Here is a 26,365-nt window from a genome sequence, read left to right as displayed (position 1 = left end):
AGCTCTGCACTGGCTCCTCCTGGCTGATGTTCCTGGGGGCTCATGGTGCGGTGCAGGTACAGGACCAGCCACCACCCCCCACCACCGCCCCAGAGCTCAGTTAGTCATCGCCTCAGCGGGGAGCGGGGACTGCTGTCAGTTTCATTTTGCAAGGGACCAAGTCACTTGCCTAGGATCATGCGGCATGTAGGCGTGAAAGCTGGACACGGCTGGACAGTGTTGCGTCTGCCCCACCCAGCAAACAGCATGCTGTATTTAGTGTGTGCTAGGTGCTCTGCTGAGGGCTTTGCAGGAATCGACTCATTTATTCCTCAACAGCTCTTCACTTAGGTACGATTTTTACCCTCCTTTTTTTGGAGAAGTTAAGTAATTTGTCCAAAATCACATCTGAGAAGCGATGGAGACAAGCCTGGAACCCAGGCAGCCTGGTCCCAGCACCTGGGATCTGAGTGGCTCCACTGCACCCCCGTCCCCCACCTCTGACCGCCCCAGGTCCACGGAAACCCCTTGTGGCCAACAAGACATTGGCCACTGTTGGGAAAATATGATTAAAGACAAAAGCTTCTCCCAGTGCAGAAAACTTCATCACAAAGAAAAGAAAAAAAAAGGTTTATTATTGAATAAGCATTAAGCCAAGATATGAGATGCATTACAGGCAACCCACTGAGAGATTGCAAAGACAGAAAGAAGTTTCATCCTTTTACATAGCCAGGCAGGCACAATCCGTGCACACATCCTCTCTCATCCCTACGGAAAAGGACTTGATAGCGTCATTGTTTCACATGGTTCATCCTAAACTCACCTGGCAACTAGGGCAACGCTCTGTGTTCATTAATTTGTTTTATACAAAGGAAAAAAAAAACTTCTCCTGCACCTGGGTTCCACCCTTCCGTCACTTCCTGTGACAGGTTTTGCATCTTGGAGCCAGGCGCCTGCCCATTTAGGCTCCTTCCTCCCACTGAACACTAGGGGCGCTGTTTTCCTTCGAATTTACATCTCAAAGAGGCGGTGCCCAGGTCCTTCAGGGAAACATTCCCGAGTCATAAAGCTGGCAAAAGGCTTATTTCGCTTTAAAAAGGATTCACACATATTTCAAAGGGACAAAGAAAGAACCTACAAATTTTCTAAAGTAGATGCTCTAAGAAAAGGGAGGGGGGACGTCTCTTATTTTTAACAGGGAGACGGAAGCCTCTTACTTTCTATTTGTCGGTCCTGACGCCTCTTTGCACCAGGCCTGATCTGTGGCGCTGCCTCCTCCTACAGGTCCAGCTGCCTCCATCTCGCTCCTGCAAACCCCAGGGTGCTCGATCCTCAAAATGACATTTGACCAGGCACCTGCCTTCTCCCAGGGGCCCACAGAAACGCCAGAGTCCTTGAGTGCCTGAGAGAAGATGGCGCCCGGCCTCCTCTGTCCTCACTTCTCACTTCCTCCTTCTGTGTGTCCACCGGGCCAGCTCAGTCTGGTCCTCCTGTTCCCTTCACCTGTCCTGCCTCTCTGTGCGGGGCTGTGGCCTGAGGATGCTCCCCACCTGAGGGAGTCTCCTCCCCAGCTCTCTGTGCTGTAATTCCCCATTCCTCCTACAATCTCTTCAGCCTCGGGCTCCCTCCCCCTCCTCAGGGTGCCCAAAGGACGCGTTTGCTCCTATTTTGGAGTCTCGTTGCTCACCTATTACTGTATCTCCTGTGTCAGAACACACACTCCCCAGTCTGGGAGTCAGATCCATATTTGAATCCTGATTCTGCTACTTCCCATCCCACCTGTGGAACCCGGATAAGCTCCTTCACCTTCCAGAGCCTCCATCTGACCATCTGTATAATGGTCATGTTAACGCCCACCTCATAAGGTCACCGGGAGAATTGGACTAGGTAAGACATGAGAGGTCCCTGCCCCGGGCACAGACGGCACCCAGGGCAGCATAAATTTCCCATCCTCTTCCCCTAGCAAACTCTAGGTCCTTGAAAAATATGTGCTGTGCTCAAAGAGAAGGTGTGGAACCTTATTCATTATGTGGTAAAAAGATAAGCTTCATTGACTACTGGGAGTCTCTAACATCTGATGGCCTTACCTGGAGGTCTTATTTTTCCTCTCTGTGTTCATCACCAGGCATTTCATCTCAAGTGATTTTTCTGCAACTTTTTCTCGCTTTGTGTGAGTTCTGGCATGCTGACTTGTAAAACTAGAGGCTTTCATTCATATTGTATGACGCTTGTGCAGATGAAACCCAAGTCACCCACTCATGAATAATCCACCTGTTCTTGCCCTTCTCAAAGGATATTTTCCTGAACAATCTGAAGTCACAAACACCACCTTGAAATCTCCAGGAAGTCAATGTTGCAAACTCACTTAATTTTATTAAGTCTTGCCCCATGAAATATTTCTGAGATGGAGCCAACAGCTAAGGGACGGACTGAGAAGAGTTTCAGCTACGTCATCAGAGCCCCCAGCAGTGAGGGGTTGGACATAATGAACGTTGATGTGAAGATTGACACATCCTGGATATTCCAGGACATGGAAGATAGTGCTGAGGAGTGGGAATGTCTTCAGGAGGAAGCAGCTGGTCGCCCAGACGTGGATATGGGGGCGCTCAGGAGGCAGCTGGAGTCCTCCGAGCAGAAGCTGTCGGCAGCGGAGGACAAGTACGTGACATCAGAGTCCGGGATGAGAAGCAGGTAGCGATGCCATTTTGATCTCTCTGTGTGTATTTCACAAACCCCGGGGCCATCAGAGTGTGTCACTGTGGCGTGTTGAATCACACCACACAGCTGGGGAAACCGGCTCACCAAAGGCACGTAACCTGCCCACGCAGTCACTTGCCTTCTGCTCCTCCCACCCTCCTTCTTCTGCTCTGTACCTGCAGATGAGGCTGCCCGGGCTCCTCTGCTCGAAGGCTTGCATGCAGGTGCAGCCAATGGGAGGCCCTGAAATGGAGGGAGGCAGGGAGAAGCCAGGTCTTTTCCCTCTCTTCTTCTCTGGGTGACTGTTCCATGAAAAGGCCCTCTGTACAAAGTGACCTGGAAGTGCAGAAGGAACTGAGAAACCAAAGAAAGAGGCAGACAAATCCAGTTTGTCAGTTTGGGATGATTTTTTTAGGGGAACTTGCAGACAGAAGCATGGTTTTAGGCAGCCGCCAGACAAGTAGACGTCCACAGAGCAAACTTTCCACCCCCAACCCGGGGCTTATATCCTGGGGAAAAAGCATGTGTGCTCTGGAAGGCTTGCATAGGTGGCTACAGGCATCACAGCCTATGGTTTCTGCCACAACAAGGGTTGTTTTGGAGGAAACTCACAACGAATAGGTGTTTCTATTTAAAGAGAATTATATCAACTCCACATCTTGGAGGCATTCGTGGACTCAGGGTTAGTCAAGAGTCATGTGCTGGATTAGCATTTAAAATAAAGTCACTCTTGTTCCCACAGTGACATCTCCCACTGTGGCTGTAACTCAGACGTGCTCTCAGCTTCCTCTGTGGTCCCAGCTCCCGCTGGGTGGCCTGGCTGCTCCGCCCTGCCCTGGTAACATCATCTCTTCCCTGTGTGGCTGTCCAGCCCCAGGGGCAGAAGTGGCTTCCGGCAGTTGCTAATCCAGGCTGCTGCTTGTCATCTCTGTCTGGCCTTTGGACTCTGCTGTGGTCTTTGAAATAGGTTCTCCGCATTCGTTTCTCTCTGTAGAACTTCTTGGTGTGGGCTCTGTTTGCCTGATGGAGCTGACCTGGTCCCAAGGTGGGGCATTTGAATCCAGGTCTTTCTCTAAAGCCCTTCCTCTTTCCTGACGATGTCTTGACACCCAGACTGGCAGAACGAGGTGGGGCCTTGCATATAGATCAGAGAAACCCAGCATGGAAGCACAGTGCAGTGACGGCGGGGATCGATTCTGACAGGTTACTCAAATCCCAGCAGCCACGTGCCTTGAACTTTTGTGGGACTTCCCCCATTTTCTTGTCCTTGCTTTTGTTTGAGTAAAGGCAGGCCATTGAATGTGTATGCACATGTGATTTACTTTTCTTCCTTTTGGTAAAATTTTATGCATGAAGAAATTCACAAATCAGAAAAATTATTCTGTTACTCTATGTGATTGCCCATTCTTTCATTCATTCTGCAACGCACTTACCCTCCAAGAATCATATACTAAGTTATGTTAGTCTGCCTGGGTTGCCATGACAAAGCACAGTAAGTCCTCACTGAACGTTGTCCATAGGTTCTTGGAAACTAAGTGAAGCAACTTACAACAAAACTAATTTGTTTTTGTTTTTTTATTTTGCTTTGTTTTGAGATGGAGTCTTACTCTGTCACCCAGGCTGGAGTGCAGTGGCATAATCTCGGCTCGCTGCAACCTCCACCTCCTGGGTTTAAGCCATTCTCCTGCCTCAGCCTCCTGAGTAGCTGGGACTATAGGCGCCCATCACCACGCCCAGCTGATTTTTGTATTTTTAGTAGAGACAGGGTTTCACTATGTTGGCCACACAGGTCTCGAACTCCTGACCTCAAGCGATCTGCCTGCCTTGGCCTCCCAAAGTGTTGGGATTGTAGACATGAGCCACCACGCCTGGCCACAAAACTAATTTGACCATAGGCTAATTGATACAAATAAGAGTTAAGTTCCTACAGCATATTTCAGGTCACAAAAACATCACCAAACTTTGAGATAAAGACCCCAAACACTTCTAATGTTAAACATTGAAATAACTGTGAAAGGCTCAAATAAATTTAAATTTAAGAAAGACTCAAAAAAACACAAGTAAGATGATTATTTACCCAATTGTTCCAGTTCAGGGTCACAGGTGGCTGGGGCCTCTCCCGGCAGCTCAGGGTACAAGACCTGAACAGGACACTCACACCCACGTGCACACTCACACAGGGTGGGACTATGTCGACACGCCAGCTCACCTAACGTGCACAGCTTTGGGCTGCTGGAGGACACCAGGGTACCCCGAGAAAGCCCACACAGACATGGGGAGGAGAATGGGCAAACTCCACATAGACAGTGGCCCTGGCTGGGAATCTTTTTTTTTTTTTTTCTCTCATCAACTTTATAATGAAATGGCATTATTTGCGGACCTGGGTGACTTAACAAAAACTTATTTTCTCACATTTCTGGAGCCCAAAAGCCCAAGCTCGGGGGGTCGGCAGGGTTGGTTTCTCCTGAGGCCTCGCTCCTTGGCTTGTGTACTCCACCTTCTCCCTGTGTCGTCACGTGGTCATCCCTCTGTGTGAGTCTGTGTCCTCATCTCCTCCTCTTACGAAGACCCCGGTGAGACTGGATCCGGGCCCACGCTCATGACTTTCTTTCAACTTAATTGCCTCTTTGAAAGGGCTTATCTCCAAATATAATCCCATTCTAAGGAACTTGGGGGTTAGGCCTTCAACACAGGAGCTTTGCAGGGATGTGTTGAGCCCGTAACAGAAGTCCTGGGTGCTGAGAGCTGGGGAAGGCAGGGCCCTGGCCTGAGAGACTAGCAGCGTAGGCCCATACAGGGTTGTACATTCAAATCTTCTAGAAAGGTTGGTGGTGGAAACCAGAAGATCAACGGACCCCAGGAAGACAGGCAGGGAACCCCAGCCAAAGGACACCCCTCCATGGGAGGGGGAGACAGAGATTCCCAGGGGGACACCATGCGCTGTAGGGAGGAGGGGCCTCTGTGACAGCCTGTGGGGGAATGTGGGCTCGAGTCCTCTGTTCTCTTTAAAGATGGGGTACACCATCTTGCAGGAGAGGGGGTCAGGCGAGGAGAAAAGGGAGCTGGCACAGGGCTAGGCCCTCCCATACTTGCCCCATCTTGGTTCTCCTAGACCCTGTGATGCATAGGGTGACATCATCTCCTTTGACGGATGAGTAAACTGAGGCTGAGGGATGAAATACTAAGTGATCCAGGGCTGCTAAAAGCTGAGGCCAGGGTCTGAAAGCACAATTCTGAGCACAGATTTCAGGTGAATGTCACAACGTATTTGGGTCTAGCTGGGGCAGGGGAAAGGCCTTGTAGTATGTCTTGGGTTCACTTTAATTAAAGAGTTGAAGCACAAAAGTATTTCTTCTCAAAATAATATAACAGCTTTGTAAGAAATGTGAGGAAGAAAATGCCACTCCCATCTTCATAACACTATCATTTTGCATATGTATTCCCCATCTAAATGCAGTAAAATTAATGACAGCTAAGCACTTACTGAGTACTTGTTCAGTACCAAGCCACTGTTCACAGGTTTGATAAGTATTAACATAATTAATCCTTAAAACAATACAAGGCTGGGCACAGTGGCTCATGCCTGTAATCCTAGCACTTTGGGAGGCAGAGGCAGGCAAATCACCTGAGGTTGGGAGTTCAAGACCAGCCTGACCAACATGGAGAAACCCTATCTCTACTAAAAATACAAAATTAACCAGGCGTGGTGGCACATGCCTGTAATCCCAGCTACTTGGGAGCCTGAGGCAGGAGAATCGCTTGAACCCAGGAAGCAGAGGTTGCAGTGAGCCGAGATCGCGCCATTGCACTCTAGCCTGGGCAACAAGAGTGAAACTCCAGCTCAAAAAAAAAAAAAAAACTAAAAACACAGTAAAAGTATCATCCGCACTTGTCATTGGTTTAATCAGGGAACAGTGGTCCTTCACTGTCTATGTCACATTTGTGAGAGTGTATTAACTTCCTGCGGTTGCTGTAACGCGTCACCACAAGCTTGGCGGCCACGAGTCGGAATCAGTCTTCCTGAGCTAGTCGGGCTGTCAGTGCAGCCAAGCCCTCTCCGAGGCTGGAGGGGAAATCCATTTCCTGGTCTTCTCCAGGTCTAGAGCTGCATTCCTGGGCTCCTGGCCCTGCCTCCATCTTTGGAGCCAGCTGCATGCAATCCCACATTGGTGGCCACACTGCCATCCCTAGACTCAACCCTTTCTGTCTCCCTCTCTCAAGGACACTGGTGATTGGCCTTAGAGACCAGCTGGCGAATCCGGGTCCATATCCCCATGTCACCATCCTTGACTTAATCCTATCTGCAGTTTCTCTTGCATTTTAAGGTAACATTCATAGGTTCCAGGGATTAGGGCCTGGATAAACTTGGGGCCAAAATTTGCCCTGCCAAAGTGAAATTCGTCATTTTCTGCTCCGTTTAAGATTAGGAATCATATCAGAATTAAATACTGTTCTCACATTTATTGTTACAGATTGGTCTCAGAACTAGAAAGAAAGGCTTTTGTTTTTCCTAGCAAATCTCCCCATATTGTATAACTCATCGGAAAGTGCTCAGCCTGACTCTGGCTAACTGGAGCTGCTCCTGCGGTCCAGTTTGGAAGGATCTTCATTATGATCCTCACCAGAGAGCACACTCTGGTCTGCCACCCTTGAGACCTTTCCTCAGGGCATGAGAACTGGGATAGGAGAGGGACTCTTGGCCTTATCATTAATAATAATGCATCATATAATTTAATCTTCATGAAAACCTACTGAACAAGGTTAATGACCCCTATTTTATAGATAAAGTTACTGAGGGTCATAGTGCTGAACTAACCCTCTTAAGACCCCATGGCTGGTGAATGGCAGAGCCAGCAGGCAAAGCTAGTTCTTCACCCAGGGCAACAGTATCTGTCCTGGATGTGCAGGTGCCCAGCGTGGACTTGGGGAAGGACTGAGGATATGCAGAGCTTAGGCATGGAGGCTGTGAATGCACCTTCACATGTATCATGGTTTCTATTATAGAGGCAAGATTGACCCATTAAGGGGACTTGGAAACTAGGCACAATGGGAGACAGGCCAGTCTTTTCAGTGCCTCCTCTCCCTGTAGGTTCAGGAGTCCGGGCCTTCTTTTCAGACTTTCTCCCCCCACCCTGCCTGTGTCTCCCTCCCATAGAGCTGCACTCAGGGTTCACATTCAGTCTGGGTTCACGTCTGCTTGTGACATAGCCCCAGTGTGTTTGCAAGACCATGCAAAGCCTTCCTGTGACTTAGCCATTCCTAACAGACAGTTAAGCCACTTCCAGCTTCCCGCCTAGAAGACTAAGTAATTCAGAAATTAATTTTTTTCAGTTGCAGAAACCTTTTTCTGAATTTCAGTCATTTCCTTAGGTTTATAAGAATGTAGCTAAAATGGGAGACAGCAGAGCAGAGGATGACAATGCTGAGTCCGGAAGTAAGACCGACTAGACTCTATAATGCTGTGTGACTTTGGGCAAAAGTCTGATCCTAGTTCCCCTCTGATCCTATTTCCTCATGTGTGAAGTAGGGGTAGCAGAACCCACCTGCAGGCTGGTAATGTGAGGATTCATTGAAACCACCAAGTTAAAGCTCTTAGCCTAAATGGCTCAAGCTCAGGTGCTCTGAGTTGGCATTACCTGAATCTGCAATTACTGGCTTCGGTGTGAGGACATTGAAGATTTCTGATGCATGGTACTTATTTGTTCAAATGATGTCTTTGAAGTATTGTAGATAATCTTTAGAACTATATACATGAATATTATGCAAAATGTAATTTTGTCATAACATCAAATTGGCCCAATGACAAAAACAATAATAATAATAATCTGACCCTGGTGTCTGCAAAAGCCTGAGGCCATGTTGACTGCACCCTGAGCAAGTGCCTCCCTGCTTTCCATGGTGCAGAATGCAGGAGCTGGAGCTGTCAGAGAGGAAACTCCTCCGGAAGGTGGACCAGCTGAGCACCCACGTGGCCCAGGAGAGAAGCGCCTGGCTCCAGGCCCAGGAGAAGCTGGCGGCGCTGCAGGGGGAGCTGGCCAGCCAGGTACTGTTTCCTTCTCCTTTCCAGTCCCTGTTTCCTGTCCAGCAGAGCCGTGGGAACTCAGTAGCAGCTGCAGTTGGGCAAAGACAGTACAGGGTGGGCCTGGGAGAGCCCAGTCAGGAGGGTTAGAGAGACCCTAAGTGCATGGTGCATGGAGTGACTGCGGGGCCTGGGGCATGCAGGGATGTGGGGGTAGGGGCTGTAATCTGTGGGGGCTGCATGCTTGCTGGAAGCTCTTGTGCCTGAGGACTTCAGCACCAGGCCACAGCCTAAGGACAGGAGTTGGCTGATGCAGGGCTCCTGAGTTCTGGAGCTCTTATGCAGATTGGGGAGACTGATAAGAAACAAGTAACTCTAAACCTGGATATGGGGTGCCATGGGGGAGTGTGGGATCCCCCATGGCGTGTGTTCAGGGGGCTGGGGCAGTTGAGGAGAACTACAGGGAGCTGAGGCCATGTGAGTTGGGCCTTGTTGGGAAGGGCATGTGAGACGTGGGTGACAGCATGGGCCGTAGCACAGAGATGTGGGAGAACACAGAGGATATCACCGTGCTGGGGATGGAGTGGGTGAGTCGGAAAGTTCCAGAGGGGCCAGGTGGCCAACTCCGCTGCATGGCCCAATTCTGAATACAATGGGGAACAAGCTTTAGAGGACTTAAGTAGGGAAGCCTTGGGGTCAGATGGTCATTTGGGGAATGCCATTCTCCCTGCATGGGAGAGAGAGATGATGGAGGCAGGGGGAGAAGTTCGAGAGCTCCCTGGAGAAGCAGTGGGCAGTTAAGGGTGGGGGGCTCTGGAGGCAGAGGCCTGGAGCCAAACCCTGGCTCTGCCACTTGCTAGCTGTGTGACCTTGGGCAAGTGACTTAACCTCTCTGGGCCTCAGTTTCCTCATCTGTGAAGTGGGAATGATATAGTACCAACCCCCTCAGTCAGATGTTGTGTGGGATGAGTTGATACATGTAAAAGACTCCCAACAGTAAGTATTTAAATCACACTATCTGCTTTTATAATTATTAGCCATTACTGAAATTTTCCAGGGGAAGGACGATGAGGCTGGAGGGCAGGCCACTTTTAGGAAAGGCTGCAGAGGCAAAAACCACAAAACTCCAAGGTAGCTGCATGCGGCACCCAACGGTCCCTGGAGGCATCCTGTTCTAGTCTACTGCTATTTAGAATGCAGCCAGAGATTTTCAAATTGCAGGTTGCAGCCCATCTGTGGGATGTGAGATCGATTCAGGGGCTCACAACTAGCACTTAAAAATCAAATCAATATAGACTAAGAAATATAAAAGCACATTGCATGTGCTAGAGGGAGTGCTGTTTTGAGAAACCTGTTTCAGCTGCACACAGGTGTGTGTATAATGGGCATGATGTTCACAGGTGTTTCATACATGTTTCTTATAGTGGGAAACCGTCAGAAAAGCTGGACAAGCACTTGACATAGCTATTAGCTGAAATAGAAGTAGACGTGGAAATATAAGGATTCCAAATAAATTGAAAATAGTCCTTGAGATGCCAGGGAGATATCCTAGTGGAATTTTTTTCCCCTTTACACTGAACTTCAGGCGCAGAAATTCGAGTTACTTCTCCTCCTTGGCTCATAGTACCTCATCATTACCATCCGGAGGGGAGTTTTAACACAGGTAGAGTGGTGTTGAGTGGGACTCCTCCGCCACTGATGTGATATCTCTGTGGAAAATGTTGTCATAAATACTTTTTGAGCCATGCCCTGTGTGAATGTAGGATTTCCAAGGTGAATTGGACCCAGCCCTGTAATGGTGTTCACAGTGTGATGAGGGGCAAAAGATGAGGATGACAGCAAGTGACATGCTGTTAGGGAGTGAAAGGTATTGCAGGGACCAGCAGTTTCTACAGGAGAACACTAAGCCCTTTTCTACACGCGTCATCTTATTAAATCTGTCTCATGTGCTGTGTATGCTCCTGGGAAAGACTCATCACAAAACCCCATTTCCAGATGGGCGGCAGATGTTCAAAGTGATAGGGAAATTGCTTAGGGTCTCTCAGTTGCCCCTTGGCCCAGCTGCCACCCAGCCCCCAACCCTCTAACCCTAAATCTGTTGCTACAAACTTCTGTATTTTGAAGTGAGTTTTGCAGGAGTGCATGAGCGAGTTTTCCATGCCCTTCGCATCTGTATGAACCAAATAGCAGTTTTCCTTTGTTGCTGTCAATGTTTCCAGTAAGCATTTGCATATGAAGATGCCTTGTTTTTGTAGTGACCTGTGGTCATTCTGAAAGCTGTCAAAGGCAGACCATCTAGGCTCTGAAATCCCTCCACCAGGCACCATGCAAAGATCATTACAGAATACACGCCTTCAGGAAGCCCAGGAGAATTCTCCTCCAGGGACTTTGACCCCAACTTTTATCTGCCCCATGTTCCCCCAGACTATCAAACAAAGCTTGTCTGAGCTGTTCCCAGGTTTCCTCTTTCATGTTTGCTCTTGGCTTGTTTGTTTTTGTTTTCCGGAAGCTCCCTGGCAGAAGAGCAGTGGCAAGTGACGGCAGTTGAAAGATTAACGTAGAGGTAGTTCTGTCCCTTTGCTTGAATTAATTCTGAAAAGTAGGCAACGGCTCTAATTTTCGCAGTGGGTGGTGCACTCCAGTCCAGCTCACGGCCCATGGGCAGGAGGAGGCAGATGTGTTCCCTGGCCAGGCAGGTGGGCAGATGAAAGAAGAAAAGGCATGAGTCAGATACAAGGCGCTTGGCATCCTGGCCGCAGTGTATTTTAGCTGCGTGATATGCAAGTCACTTCTGAGTGTCTCTCAGGCTGGTAACGTACCTCCCTCCAGGTAGAGTGTCCACAGTAATGACAGCTGCTGTGGCACTGGTGTCGTGACTCACCTGCTGGGGCCAGCTGACCCTGGGTGGGCCAAGCATTGACCCTGTAGGTAGGAAATGGGGATCTCTGGGGCAGTTCTGGGGTGGAAGTGGGGACACGCGGGAGGCTCCGGAGCAGCTGTGTGCACTCAGGTGCGGACGTATTCAGTATCGGGACATCTCCAGCGGCCCTCAGGGTGTGTACTCGCTGATGGCCATCCTGCCACCTGCACAGCTCCCTTCCAGGACCCAGGGAGCTCTTGAAGGTGCAGGGCCCAGACTAGGGTGGATGAAGTGAGGGAGACACTTGCCTCCATGCAAAATTTAAGAGGATGCCAAAACAGTCAAAGAGATAATACTTCGATGCGCTATTATAATGCACAAAATGCAAAAACGCACCATGCACAAAATACGGAAATGTTAAGACAGGATCAATGTGAGCCATGGTGTGTCCTTTGGGCTTGCTGACGCCCTCATCCACTGCCAACTTGTAGATCCGGGAGAAGGAGAGCGTGGCCAGGCGGCAGCAGTGGCGGCTGCGGCGGTTGCAGGAGCGATTGCGGCGCAAGGACGAGGCACTGGGGCAGCAGGCTGCGGCCCTGGAGCGCTGCCGGCGGACCCAGCGGCGCCAGCTGGGCCTGGTGCGCGAGCAGGAGCGCGTCCTGCGGGCGCAGGTGCAGCGGCTGGAGCGCGACGTGCGGCGCCTCTGCCGCGCCGCGGGCCTCCTCCTGGCCCAGTGGGACACAGCGGCCCCGGGCTCCCAGGGCGCCACCGAGGCGGCCGCGGAACTGCGCGCCCTGCAGGCGAGGGCAGAGAGCAGCGAGCGCGAGCGGGAGGAGGCGGCGCGCAGGCTGCAGGAGCACAGGGCCACTGAGCGCCAGCTCCGGGGGCAGCTGGAGGAGCTGCGCTGCTGCATCTATGGGCTGAAGCTGTCAGAGATCGGCCTGCAGGGCCAGGTGGAGGACCTCGCCCAGCAGAACCAGTGCCTGCGAGAGGAGCTGGAAGCTCAGGCCCCTATTGGTCACTGCAGCCTGGTAAGTGGCGGGAACCCAGGGCAGGAGTGATCTTTTGCCTTTCTCCTTCTCCTCCAGCCACTTGGTCAAGTCATTGACCCATCCGTTCCCCAGGCTCCTCTTCCTACACCCGTCCAATCCTGCCAGCCCTGTCCATCGTCCTTCACTGCATCTACTCACCTCGCCACCCATCCTCCCATCTAACCTCACATACTCATTCAGTGCACGCCCACCTCACTACCCACCCACCAACCGTGTCCACCCACCTGTCCATCCTCAGATGCACACACTTGCCCATCATCCATCCATCTACCTATCCAACCACTCGCCCACCTACCCACCATCATTTTGCCCTTCATCCTAACACCTGCTTGTCCACGCAGCCACTTATGAGCCCACTTACTAAACCACTTGTTTTCCCATTGTTGAAATCTGTTTGGGCTTTTATAAAAAATACCATAGATGATGGCTTATAAACAACAGAAACTTATTTTTCACACTTTTGGAGGCTGGAGGTCCAAGATCAAGGCACCAGTAGATTTGGTGTCGGGGAGGGCCTGCTTCCTGGTTCACAGATGGTGCCTTCTCACTGGGTCCTCACAGGGCAGGAGGGAGAGGGAGCCTTCTGGGGTACTAATACCATCCATGAAGCCTCCACCCTCACGACCTGATTACCTCCCAAAGACTCCACCACCTGACACCCTCACATTGAGGATTGGGATTTCAACATAAATTTGGTAGGGGAGGGGAACACAGCCATTCAGACCCTAGCACTCGCCCACCCACTTGTCTAGCCACGTTGCATTATCTTCTCATTCACCACACCATCTGTTCATCTATCTACCCCTCTGGCCACTGGCCAGGCAGCCAACCAGCCACCTTGTATCCCTTATTGTCCACTCACTCTTGTCCATCCATCTGTCCAACATCCAATGAGTTCCTGCTGACAGCCAGGCCCTGCACTAGACAAGATCTTCAACATGCTGTGCCATGGGACTCATATGTGCTTGTGAAGTCCAGCCCCTCTCCTCTGGAAGCAGTCACCTCTTCTCCCACTTTACGTGTAGCACCAAAGGTGACAACAGTACCCTGATGGCAATTCTGTGCGTGCATCTTCAGTTCTCCCTCTTTAGACTGTGAGCTCCTTGAGGGCAGGGTCCAGACATGATGGTCTTTGTAGCTTCAGTCTCCATAGGAGCACACAGGAGGGCCCCAGGACTGTGGAGTTGAGAGCACACAGGGTAGGGTCCCTTTCTGGTTTGCATATTTACTCACTGTGTGACCTTGGGCAAGCTTCTTAAACTCTGGAGGGCAGGCTGGACATGTATTGATTCATTTGATTGAGGGGAGGGTAAAAGCTTACATTTTATGTATTCCTACCGTGTGCTCGGCTCCATACTGGGTGTTTGCAAAGACATTATTTCATTTAATGCTTATGAAGGCAGGTGATATTAGCATCTTCCTTTTGCATTTGAAGAAGCTGAGGCACAGAGGACAGCATCTTTTAACGGTTGTCACACAGCTATTAAGGGACTGAACTGGAATGTGATCAAAATTTGATGAGAGTCCAAAGTTTATCATTTCTACTGTAGCAGCCTGCCTTCTGCAATGGAAGCACTAACACAGCTCCCACAAAGAGATCTACAGCCTGCTTCTCTCCTGTGGCTCAATTTGCATTTAAGGAAAAATGAGTGAGCAACGTCAGCCCAAAGAGGAGTGCTCATTTTTTGGAAATAAAATTTATCTTTAAACCTGGACAATCCATTTAAAATTACCTGGAACCTTAAATGATCTGAATTTTCTCAGGATTGTAGTAATGTAATAATGGCTTCGTCGGTGGTCTTAGTTGACCCTTTTACTGCTTTATCCTCCTATTCTCGCTGTCGTACATTTCCCGTTTGTTCTTCTTCCTTATGTTCATCAGATAAAAGGAAAACAAAGTGTGTAACATTGGCAACTTGCTGTAATTTTGGAAAACAAGTGTGCATAGATGGAAATGTCATTTAAAATTCTCTCTGTAATTTTCCTAAACATAAGACTTTAGACTGTGGGCTTAAGTCCTTCTTCCCCCAATCTCTCCATTCATCCTATCTTCCTCTTGTAAAAGTCGCAGTGGCCCAGGGGAACTGCACTTCACATGGGGCTCGGCTTTCAAGGCTGCACTGCAGGCTGCTGTGTACAGTTGCACTTCTCAGAAATAGCGACCTGCTATTTCTTGAAAATGGTTATCTGGGAGATAGCACGAGCACCTATGTATTTAGGAAGTACCTGCTCATGTCTTGGCCATTCTGTTTTCTCATGTAATCCTTAGGACAGCCTTGTGAGACAGGTGCTATCTACCCACTGAACAGATGGAGAAGCTGAGACCCAGGAAGTTTAAGTGACAACATCATAGGCACCAGCTGTTAAGTATCCTGGCCAGCAAGAGGACATGGCCAGAGCAGAGCCGTGACTTCTGCCTGCTGCCCGGACCTCGAGATCCTGGGGTCAGTTTGTTATTGAGGAGCCTGGGGCACCAGCAGTGGCTGGATTTAGTAGATTCTATGCCATCAGCTCACTGGATCCTTGTCATTGTGTGTCTGTGACCTTCTCAAGGTTTCATGCTTCCTCTTATAAAAGTCCCAGTGACCCAGGGGAACTGCACCTCATGTGGGGCTCAGTTCTTAAGGCTGTGCTCTAGGCTGGCCTGCACAGTCACACTTCTTTGAAAGCTCCGTAAGTTGCCCATCAAGTGTGGTCCCCAGCCACTTCTGCCTCGGTCTCTCATCAGCAGAGTAGCTGAGAAAGCAGAGTTGCAACTCAGGAACCTGTGGAGTGTAGAATGCTGAGCCTTCAACATTGGAGTGGAGCAAGATGCTCACACTCAGAGGTGCAGGCGGGAATGAGAGCGGAGATGATGGAGGATTCCAGCACGGCTCTGCCTCCTACCACCTGAGATGCTTTTGGGCAGGTTCCTGAATTCTCTGTGCCTCAGTTTCCCAAGTGTGAAATGGGATTAATACTGGGATGATGATAATACTAGTGCATCCTGATTGTGAGAATGAAATGAGAAAGCACAGGGAAAGCTCTTAGCTCAGTGTCCGGTATATTTTGAGTGATCAGTCGAATCTAGCTTCTGTCACTGTCAGCATCATCACACCATCACCATCACCACCATCACCATCACCATCACGTCATCACTATCACCATCATCACCAACATCACCATCACCATCACCACCACCATCGCTATCGCATCATCACCATCACCGTCATCACCATCACATCATCACCACCATCACTATCTTCACCATCACCATCATCAGATCACCATCATCACTATCATCACCATCATCACCATCGTCATCGCCATCACCATCATCACCATCACATCTATCATCACCATCACCATCATCATTATCACCAGCACCATCACCATCATCATCACCATCACCATCATCACCATCACATCATCATCACCATCACTCACCATCACTGCCATCACCACCATCACCACCAACATCACCATCACCACCATCACCACCACCATCATCACCAACATCACCATCACAATCACCACCACCACCATCACCATCACCATCATCATCATCACCATCACATCATCACTATCATCACCATCACCACCACCATCACCATCACCATCATTACCATCATCATCATCACCATCACCATCACATCATCACCATAATCACCATCACCATCACAGTCACAATCACCATCACCACCACATCATCATCACCATCACCATCATCACCATTACCATCACATCATCATCACCATCACCACCACCACCATCATCACATATTATCAGCCCATCACCATCATATCATCATCGCCATCACCATCACATCATCACCATAATCACCATCACCATCACAGTCACAATCACCATCACCACCACATCATCATCACCATCACCATCACCATCATCCCATTACCATCACATCATCATCACCATCACCACCACCACCATCATCACTATCACCATCACCATCACTGCCATCACCACCACCACCAACATCACCATCACCATCATCACCAACATCACCATCACAATCACCACCATCACCATCATCACCAACATCACCATCATCATCACCACCATCGCCATCATCACCATTACCACCCTCATCACTATCACCATCACCATCACCATCACCATTGCCACCCTCCTCCTCATCTCTTCCTGGGCTTGTGCTCATCTAGTAGGATGTTGAGTAAATCAACCTCACTACCTATATTGTAATTTTCTCTCTCTTGACTTTTTATTTGTTTTTCCTGAGGGCTTATCTTGGACCGGAGCAGGTTAGATGTGAGTGTAATTTGTCACCATTGAGCTGCCTGCATGGCTGGTGGGAGCTCAGCCCAACAGGTCCCCGGGGTGGACAGGGTCTGTGGTCACCAGCTCCTATACCCAGCAGCCTGTGCATAGGCTGGGGAGACTGAGAGAACTGCAGTGGCCTTGTGCAAAGGGCCATCTGTGGGCGGCTCTCTGGGCCAAGGAGCTGAGAACCTTTACCTGGGTCTGCTTCAGGGCAGAGCAGGTGGGTGAAGCCCCCTGGCTGGCAGAAGACCTGGGATATGAGAGGAGGCGAGGGGAAGGGGCTGGCTTTCATCTTGGGAGCTGTCCGTCTGTTACTCACTTAATCCTGAAGCAACATGGCCAGGTAGGTGTCCTCCTGTCTGCTTCATAGAGGAGGCAGAAGGCTCAGAGATGCAGTGTCCTGTCCAGGGTCACACAACCAAGGAGCGAGGCCCCGATGTAATTCCCATTCCCTGCCTTTCCTTTCATATCCACCCAGCCTCCTGGGTTGGGAGTTTCCCAGAGGCAGAGGTGGGTGCTCATGCAGCTGACAGCCGCCCTCCAAAGGCATGGGGATGGCACCAGCAGCGACCCTGAGTCAGGCTGCTGGGGCTCTGAGCCCACCTGGCGGGGGGAAGCTCTGGGGCAGGAGAGCATTGTCTGAGTGGGCAGGAGGGGCCCCAACCAGCCACAGGTCTGGGGACACAGTGTGACAGTGGCAGGCAAGGTGTGCCCAGCTGGCTTGGAGCTAACTGCTGCAGGTAAGGGCCAGGTCACCCGGGGTATTCCCGAGGCTGCAGGTTGGGCCCTGAGGAAACAGGCAAGGCACAGCGTGTTATTTTCCTGGGGCTGCTGTGACAAAGTACCTCAAACCTGCTGACTTAAAACTGCAGACATTCATTCTCTCCTAGGTCTGTGAGCCAGAAGTCGGAAATCAAGGTGGCAGTGGGGCCATGCTTCCTCCTAAGACTCTAGGGGACAGTCTGCTCCTTGCCACACCCAGCTTCTGGTGGCTTCTGGCAATCTCTGGCTTGCAGATGCATCACTCTGATTTCTGCCTCCATTTTCTCTTGGCCTCTTTCCTCTGTGTGTCTGTTTATGTGTCTCTTCTCTTCTTATATGGACACCAGATCTTTATTGCATTAGGATCCAGCCTAATCTAGTATGGCCTCACCTTAATTTGATCACATCTGCAAAGACAGTATTTTCCAACTAAGGCCACACTCTCAGGTACTATTTCTTTTGGGAAGGCACAATTCAACCCACTCCACAAAGTTATGTGGCAGATGACGGCTTATGGTCTCTTCTCCTCCTCCAGGTATTCCCTGACCAGGAGTTTCCTCTCCAGGTATTCCCTGACCAGGTCCCTCACATGCACTGCTGTCAGTGCTGGGCTGAGCCTCCTAAGGGCAGGGCTGGGGCTGGGTGCGCTCTGCCTTCCCGGTGTTTGCTGAGTGCCGCAGGCACACTGACATGCTATACATTTATTTATTCATTCATTCATTTACTTCACCAAAACATGCATCTTGCAAGACAGGCACTGTCCTCTTTATTTTCTGCTGCATTCCCAGCACTAGCACAGTCCTTGGCACGGAAGAGGTGCTGGGTGAATATTTATTATTAAGTGCAAGGAGGGAGGAGGGAAGATAGCACTGACTCTCAGTTACTGGAGCCTGTGTGGGTTCAGGCCCCTTTTCAGCCCTGTGAGGTTGCAAGCAGATGATCTGGCTTCTCGGCTCGTTTAGGACACTAGTTTCTTGGGACATGCCACCTCCCCTGTGGATTTCTACTGGGTGAGAAATGGCGGCAATTGTCTCCCTGGTGGTGTCAGAGGGAAGAACCCAAGAGATCGTGATTGCAGGACCCCACTGAACAAACGCTGGATCACATTCTCAGCATAAAATATCATGGAGCACGAACTCCTGACCTAAAGTGGCCAGCCTGTCCAACATGGTGAAACCCTGACTCTACTAAAAATACAAAAATTAGCTAGGCGTGGTGGCGTGCACCTGAAATCCCAGCTACTTGGGAAGCTGAGGCAGGAGAATCGCTTGAACCCGGTGGGCAGAGGTTGCAGTGAGCTGAGATCGCGCCATTGCACTCCAGCCTGGGCGACAGAACGAGACTCTGTCTCAAAAAATAAAAGAAAAAATGTCATTGGGAATCAGTGATTCTGCCTTCTAGCAATCTAAAACCATGGCCCTTGAAAAACCAGGTTAGGAGAATTTCGACTAGCAAGAGGCTTGCTTTGGCTGTGTGTATCCACTTTATCATTGCTTTTGTATTCCTGGTATCACTTGCTCTAACTTCTGGTGGGCTGTCCTGCCACTTACCGATGGGTTGTCCTTGGAGGGGACTCAGCACCGCTTCCTAATAACATTCCTTTGGGGATATGGGTTTTAACGGATGAGTTTTGGGGGGACATGAAAATTCAGACTGTAATATGGTGGGACCAGGATTTGCCCTTTGGTGGGCTGATCCCATAGCTGTGTCCCACGCCCTGTTCCTTCAGTAAATACTGGTCAACAGGTCAACAGTCAGGATTTGATGGTACCCACTTGGTGCGTGTTCTTGGCTCCAGTCTGAGCTCAGTACAGGGGCTGGGGAGTGAGACAAGACCCTGCCCCACAGGATGACAAAACAGATTGGGTGAAGGGGGTAGGGGCAGAGGAAAGGCAAGGAAATGAGCCCTGTGGAGTCCGTGGGTCACTGGGGGAGGACCCTGGTGTTGGAGTGGGGGCTGGACCCAGGCTGCAGCATGTGACAAGGCTGCCAGACTCTGTCCATCTCTCAGAGGGAAGCCGATGCCCCACAAACAGCATCTTGAGGTCAGAAAGGGCTGCCTGGAAAGGAAGAATGCCTCCTGAGAGGGCCACTGGGAAATATGAAGCGCCAGCCAGCCACCAGCTCTCAGGTTGAATGCAGCCTGGAATTTAAAAATTAAAGTGTTAGAACTCATTGATAAGGAAACTGCAAAGCCAGATGCGGCCCTTCGTGTCTTGGTGGAAATTGCATGAGCCTCAGTGGCCCATGGCTCTGGCTTCCAGGCCTTTGCACATCTGTGAAGTTGCAGAGTCCAGAGAGCATTGCATGCTGTGTGACTGCCCAAGGCTGCCAGTGCATCTTCAAAGGACTGGGAGTGACCCAGGAGGACCGAGAGCCACACTCAGGTCTTCAGCACCTTGCTCTGGACAACGGTGGTGACTGTCAAAGGATCTCCCTCCATAAGCACCCCGCCATGGCTGCCCACGGCCTCAGGATCAAGTTCAACTTCCTATCCACAGCATTCAAGGCCCCTGGTGTCCTGCTCCTTCAAGCTCAGTCCCCCGTATGCCACTTCAGTCACACTGAGCTTCCCACAGCCAGATCCCTGAATGTGCCAGGCTCTTCTGCCTTGTAAGCTTTCCCTGTGTCTGGAAGCTTCTAGTGCCCATCCCCACTCAGGCTGTTGGAAAGCCTTGCTACTTTCTCTTTATTTGTTGGGAATGTTGCTTCCTCTGGAAGACTTCCCTGATCTCACGTCAGCTCAGTGCCTCCGTGGTGACACGAGCCACCTCTGGTGGCCCTGATGTTCACTGTGCCCAGATGCCCACCCCCTCAGCTGTGAGCCCCTCATCATCAAAAACTGATTCACTTTAGCTCCATTCCCAGTCCCTGGCCACCAGCTGTGAAATGCTTGATGAGTGAGTGCCTTGATGCATCAGTGAAGTTATTTGCTCCACTGCCCACGTGAAAAGGAAGCTTCTGGCTGAGGGGACTGCTTCACAGTGGCAACGCTCGGAAGTGAGGCATAGAATTGGGGAAATGGTGGGGAGGGTCTAGTCCCAGAGATGTGTGCCACAGATAGAAAATCATCACGAAAGCTGACTTTCATCAGCTTTTGGAGTGCTTATTGCCTGCCCGGCGTGGTAATGTGTTGCGTTCTCCACAACAAGCTTATGAGGCGGTAGAATTATTGATACTCATTTTGCAGAGGAGGACACTGAGGAAGGGAGGTAAAGTCACTTCTCCAAGGAAGTGGAAGCAGCAGTATCTGAAAGGAGGCACAGGCTTGGCCCCACCTGCAGTGACCCCTCGGCTATGTCTGATGTGCTCTGGGAGCCATGGTGTGAACTATGGCAAGGGCAGTCATTATAGGAATGTGTTTCCTTTGCTTCATATTCACAAAGCACTTTCCTAAACAGGAACTCATGGACTCTGCAAGGTAGCCGGGGCAGTGCCCTGTCCACAAACCTGTAGTCTGGAGGATTCTTGTAACTTGCCTAGGGTCATATGCTTCCTCCTGAGGTCACATGTTTCAGAGCAGGTCACTTGGAACCTGCTTGGATCCCCAGAGGAACGGGCCACTGCAAGGACAAACCCTGACATGGGGAGGAGTTTGGGGACAGGGTTTCTGCTCAGGGTAAAAGGAAGTAAGAACCATTCATAGTTGGCAAGACAAACGTGGTTTATCTGCAGATGGATCTGAATGCTTTCCCGTGAGCGTGCACTGGGCACCTGCCATGTCCCAGCCACAGTGAGCCAGGCATGAACTTTGCCCTCCAAAAGCTTATAGAGGAGACAGACACAGGTGCAAACCATGACTCTACAATGATGCTACGGCAGAGGGAAGCACAGGGCTGTGCCTGGCCTGGAGGGTCCCAGAGATGCTCGTGCAGAGAGATGAAAAGCCAGGCTCTTAAAAAGTCCTTGTCCACTGTCATCCCAGAGCTGAGATCACGATCCAGTGTCAGGGGTTTTAGGAGTTACTGGATGATCCCACCAGCCTCTGTGCCCTGGCAGTGTGCATAGAGTGACCCCTGGTGGCAGCTACGTGAATCTCTTTGTTGTTGGGTGAATTGCAGGCAGCCTTGCTCACTGCTTGCTTTTGTGCAGTTTTTTGCATTTGTTTCTCACTCCAGCAGCAAGCAAGAGCTTTTAAAAAAACAATGTTAATAATGTCAAAAAATAAAACAGGCAAAAGGTATGAACATGCAAATAATATAAAAGGAAGTACAAAATGGCCAGTGGTCTTATTAAAAAAAATATGGTCAGCTCCATTAGTTAAAAAGTAACACCAATGAGAAAAACTTCAGGATCCCATTTTCTTCTGTATATCTGTCAAAGGTTAGAAGAGCCTGCAGCCATGTGGTGTTTGAACTATCAGGAGTATAAATGAACACATCCCGTTGGAAAGGCTGTCAACCAATAAGTATTAAGTGACTTTAAAAAAGATCTGTGCCTACGTCTCAGCCATTTGACTTCCACAAATATATCCGAAAAGTGATCGGAGGGTGCAGAAGAGTCATGTACAGTCATGTTTATCTCAGCTCTGCTTATAGTTGGTAAAAATTCAAAACAACCCAACTGCCCAATAAGAGGGAATTGATTTGATCTGGAACTATCTCCCTTTTTTCCTCTCCCTTACAGCAGAGAATATTAGTTAGCTATAAAAACCACACTGCAGAAGATCCTGTAGCGAAATGATCCTTCTATATCATTAAATGCAAAATTCACAAAGTAAAAATTTACATTTTGTATAAATAGAACTTTCGCAATGTCTATGCATAGAAAAAAGCCCAGAAGGGCCTCTAACACGTTCGTGTTTATGCCTGGATATCCTGATATTTCTCATTTTCTTCCTTTTGCTTATAATTGCACATGAAAGCTGGGTCCAGACTAAGTTACAGGCAAATGTTTTCTTGAGGGTTGAGATGTAGGATGGACTGGTAGAGCAGGCAGGGAGAGAGAAAGTTCCGGGTCAGGTTTAGAAACCTGAGCTCTGCTTCTGTTCTCCCATCGACTTACTGTGTGACCTTGGACAAGTGGCTCACCCTCACTGAGTACTGCCTTCATTGGTTGTGACATGAGGGAGTAAACTAGACAATGGGCAATGTTTCAGTACAGCGTTGTCTTCTAGGTTGTCTCCACTGGGTGTCACCTCCTCGAGGCAGGGATCTAGGTGTGTTTATCCATGGCTGTGTCCCCAGCTCCAGAACAGGGCCTGCCACATAGTAGGTGCTCAGCGAGCATTTGTTGAATTGCACTGAAGTCAGCCTGGGTATGATAACAATCCAAAAAATACACCACCAGTGACCATTTCTATCTTCTGCGCTATGGAGAGGCCTCCACGCTGCCTCCCCAGCCTCCTCCTTTTTCTGTTTATCTAGTCCTTCCTCTTCCTTTGACTTCTCTCTCTTCCTGCTTTCACTTTGAATTTCTGTCTCTTCCTTTCCTTATCCTATTCCCTCTCCTTTTCCTTTGTCATTCACCTTCTTTCACTTCCTTTCTTTGATGCCTTCTTTCTCCCTTTCATTTTCTCTTTTCCCTCTCACTCCAATGATGATTTTAAGCAGCTGACAAATGTGTAATTCTGGTTGAGTGGGAACCAAATGGATAAAGACAAGAGGCAGCTGAATGGGACCGTGAGAACGTGGACAGCTGCAGCAGCCAGCCAGGCCCTCTGGGTGCAGGCAGGTGGCCGTCAGGACAGGATGCCGCTGCCCAGGCCCTCTAGGTTAATAGGTTTGGGTTGAGGCTCCTGCACTGGTTCTTGTTTAAAGCTTCTGGGTGACTCCATGATGTGGCCCGTGCTGAGGCCCTGGCCTATGAGAAGAAATGGACAAGACCCAAACCATCATACAGATCAACAGGAGGCCACCAACCCAGAGTGGGAGGAGATGAAAGCCAAAGAAGGCCTCAGTAAGGATCAGCCTTTAAGCAGGTCCCAGAAGGGGAGGAGGGTGGGAAGAGAGGTCCAGGCAATGTGAAAAGGCTCTGAGGTGTGGGGAGAAGAGTCCCTTCCAGGAGCACAGACATGGGTGGTGGTAGCGGGGTGGAGGTGGGGGCAGTGAGGCTGGCGGGGTGTTCTCTTTCAGTGTAACAGGAAGCGTCGAAGGGTGAGAAGCAGAAAGCAACCAGATCCAGTTTCCATTTTAGTGCCATCGCTGGGGGCTGAGTGGTGCGTGGAAGGGAGGGGCCGGGAGCAAGAAGCAGAGAAAGCTTTGCCTGCAGCAGGCAAGCGATCAAGGCCCCTCCGAAGAAGGATGCACCAGCCAGGTGGCAGGAACAGCATATGGGAAGGTGCAGAGGCCAGGGAGACCACGGACTCACTGGGGCAGGCAAGCAGGTTGCTGTGAGGGGAAGCTGGCGCAAAGCTGCAGAGGTGGGAACAAGGTGCCCAGGCAGCAATGACAGCCCGTAGATGGGCACCAGTACCTAATTTCAGCATTCATGCTGACCCTGTAGCCAGAGGGGAGCCAAGGGAAGCCTGGGTGATCAGTGGGTCTCCCTGGTAGCTGCAAGAAGAACCTGAAGGAGGTAGGAGGACCAGCCAGGAGTCCAATGCTGGGTCTGCTGAGAGAAGGTGAGGACCTGGGGAGCAAGTGAGAAGGGGACAGGGCACTTACCTGTTCACTTCTGTTTCCTCCTGGCCTAGAACCACACCTGGCACACAGTAGGAGCCTAATAAATGTTTTCTGAATGAATGCACTCGTAAATCTAAAACATCTACTTTTCCTCAGGTTCTATCTGTCCACCCAATGATGAAACATTTATTAAGCACCTACTGTATACAGGCTAGGGTGAGGGTGCAGACAAAATGGAGCCCAGTTCTCTTCCTAAAGGAGCTCACAGTCCAGTGGAGTAGGTAGGTGAGCCAGCCAACAGCGCCAGGCTGGAGCACTGTAGTGGAAGCAGCCAGGGCTGTGGGAACCCAGAGGAGACCTGTGCCCAGCCCCTCGTGGGTGGTGGGTGACAGCTGAGTTTTTTTTTTTTGGCAGTCCCACAACTCTACCCTGTAGCAGGGGGGAAGGAGCTGCCTCTGAATTATCCTGATCTGCAGCAGGGCGGCAGCTGGGGAAGCTCCACACTGTGGAGAAGTCCAGGGGACAGGGCGCTGCCAAGGTACCGGGCAGTCGCATTTGGAGCTTATTGACAGTTGAAGGACGGGACGGTCCAAACCCCCTGGAAGACACCCCCCTCCCTGGGTGGGACATGGAAGGAACCTCTGCACAGGAAGGTGCCTTCTTCCAGGGTGCCCTGGGCTGTGTTCAGGGTGACTCACTGCCCCCACCCAGGGAGGAGGCCCTGGACCCCTGCACAGGAAGGGTGGAGCTGGGAGCCTTTGGTGCCCTTTAGGGCAGCAGTCCTCAACCTTTTTGGCACCAGGGACTGGTTTCATGGAAGACATTTTCTCCATGGGCAGGGGGTGCGGGGGATAGTTTCAGGGTGAGACTGTTCCACGTCAGATCACCAGGCATTAGTTAGAATTTCATAAGGAGCACCCAACCTAGATCCCTCGCTTACGCAGTTCACAATAGGGTTTGCACTTCTATGAGAATCTAATGCCGTTGCTGACCTGACAGGAGGCGGAGCTCAGGCGGTAACGCCTGCTCACCCGCTGCTCACCTCCTGCCGTAAGGCCCAGGTCCTAACAGGCCACAGACTGTACCAGTCTGGTCCATGACCCTGCTTTAGGGGATCTGGGTGCTTCTTGGCTGGACAGACACACTCCTCCGAGGACTGAATGCTGCCCTCGTTGTCTGTGGACAGGAGTCCGAGGGCTAAGAGGGGGCAGTTTGGCCTGGTGACCAAAAGCACAAGGCCGGGGCTGTGCTGCCAGGCTGTGAGCTCTCTGCCCTCCGAGCCTCAGTTTCCTCACCTATGGAAGGGACTCAAGCTCCCTGCTGGGGAGGGGCCCCTGGGGATGGGCTTGGAGTGTACACTTCAGCCAGGACACTGATGGCTCCTGACTTCCTCTGTCTTCCTCCAGGACGCTCTGGGCTGTGTTCAGGGTGACTCACTGCCCCTGCCCAGGGAGGAGGCCCTGGACCCCTGCAGAAGCCAAGACTGGCAGAGCTCCCTGCGGTCCGATGATGCCCCCGGACAAAGGGCCCCAGCAGGTGCGCGGGTACTGCGGTGCCCGGAGGACGGATCCCGGGCAGCACCCATTGAATGGCTGGCTCACTTCCTCCTCATCGTGTCCCGATGACGCAGGGGGAGGGGGTGGTCCCTCTCTCTACAGACAAGAATCGAGGCTCAGAGAAGTAGGGTCCCTCTCTCAGGGTCACACAGCTGCTGCAGGTGGGATCAGAGTATGCAACTTCCACCAGGGGCCTTTGGCTCGGGCTCACCTGAACACAGGCTCACACCCTTGGCCCTCGGGAGGGTGCCAGCCAGGGGGCCTCACAGGCCAGCAGGTTGGCAGCAGGGACATGCTTTCACAGAAGTCCGTATGATGGCCAGGAGCCGTCCTGTCCCCTCACTTCCCAGGTGACACCTCCAGTGTGAGGCAGTGAGAATCGCACTTGGCAGGTCTGGAAGCTGCTGGGGCTTAGAAGCCTCTTGTCCCTGATGTGAACCAATATCCCTCTCTCGGGTTTTTTTTTGTTTGTTTGTTTTTGTTTTTGTTTTTGTTTTTTGAGATGGAGTCTCACTTTGTCACCTAGGCTAGAGTGCAGTTGTGTGGTCTCGGCTTACCTCAGCCTCAAGCTCCCGGGTTCAAGCTATTCTCCTGCC

The 26,365-nt window shown here is 50.7% G+C and overlaps 1 protein-coding gene across 4 annotated transcripts in view; it reads left to right on the top strand.

Moving 5' to 3' along the window:
* The window catches only part of CUNH4orf50 (chromosome unknown C4orf50 homolog), a 63,850-nt gene that overhangs the window by 2,094 nt on the left and 35,391 nt on the right, over positions 1–26,365 (top strand). The window contains exons 2-5 of one of the 4 annotated variants that reach the window (XM_032135393.2): positions 2,272–2,670; positions 8,581–8,719; positions 12,047–12,586; positions 25,620–25,749. In XM_032135393.2, the coding sequence (XP_031991284.1) occupies positions 2,384–2,670; positions 8,581–8,719; positions 12,047–12,586; positions 25,620–25,749 (1,096 nt within the window). In that variant the 5' untranslated portion in view covers positions 2,272–2,383. Of the gene's footprint in view, positions 1–2,104; positions 2,671–8,580; positions 8,720–12,046; positions 12,587–25,619; positions 25,750–26,365 lie in introns of all 4 variants that reach the window. The other 3 variants (XM_058430158.1, XM_032135395.2, XM_058430157.1) reach the window with 3 other exon arrangements.

Source organism: Hylobates moloch, unplaced genomic scaffold (assembly GCF_009828535.3).
Source record: "Hylobates moloch isolate HMO894 unplaced genomic scaffold, HMol_V3 SCAFFOLD_17, whole genome shotgun sequence".
Taxonomy (NCBI): Eukaryota; Metazoa; Chordata; class Mammalia; order Primates; family Hylobatidae; genus Hylobates; species Hylobates moloch.
The sequence above is the reverse complement of the archived record's forward strand: the minus strand, read 5'-3'. Positions and strand labels throughout refer to the sequence as shown.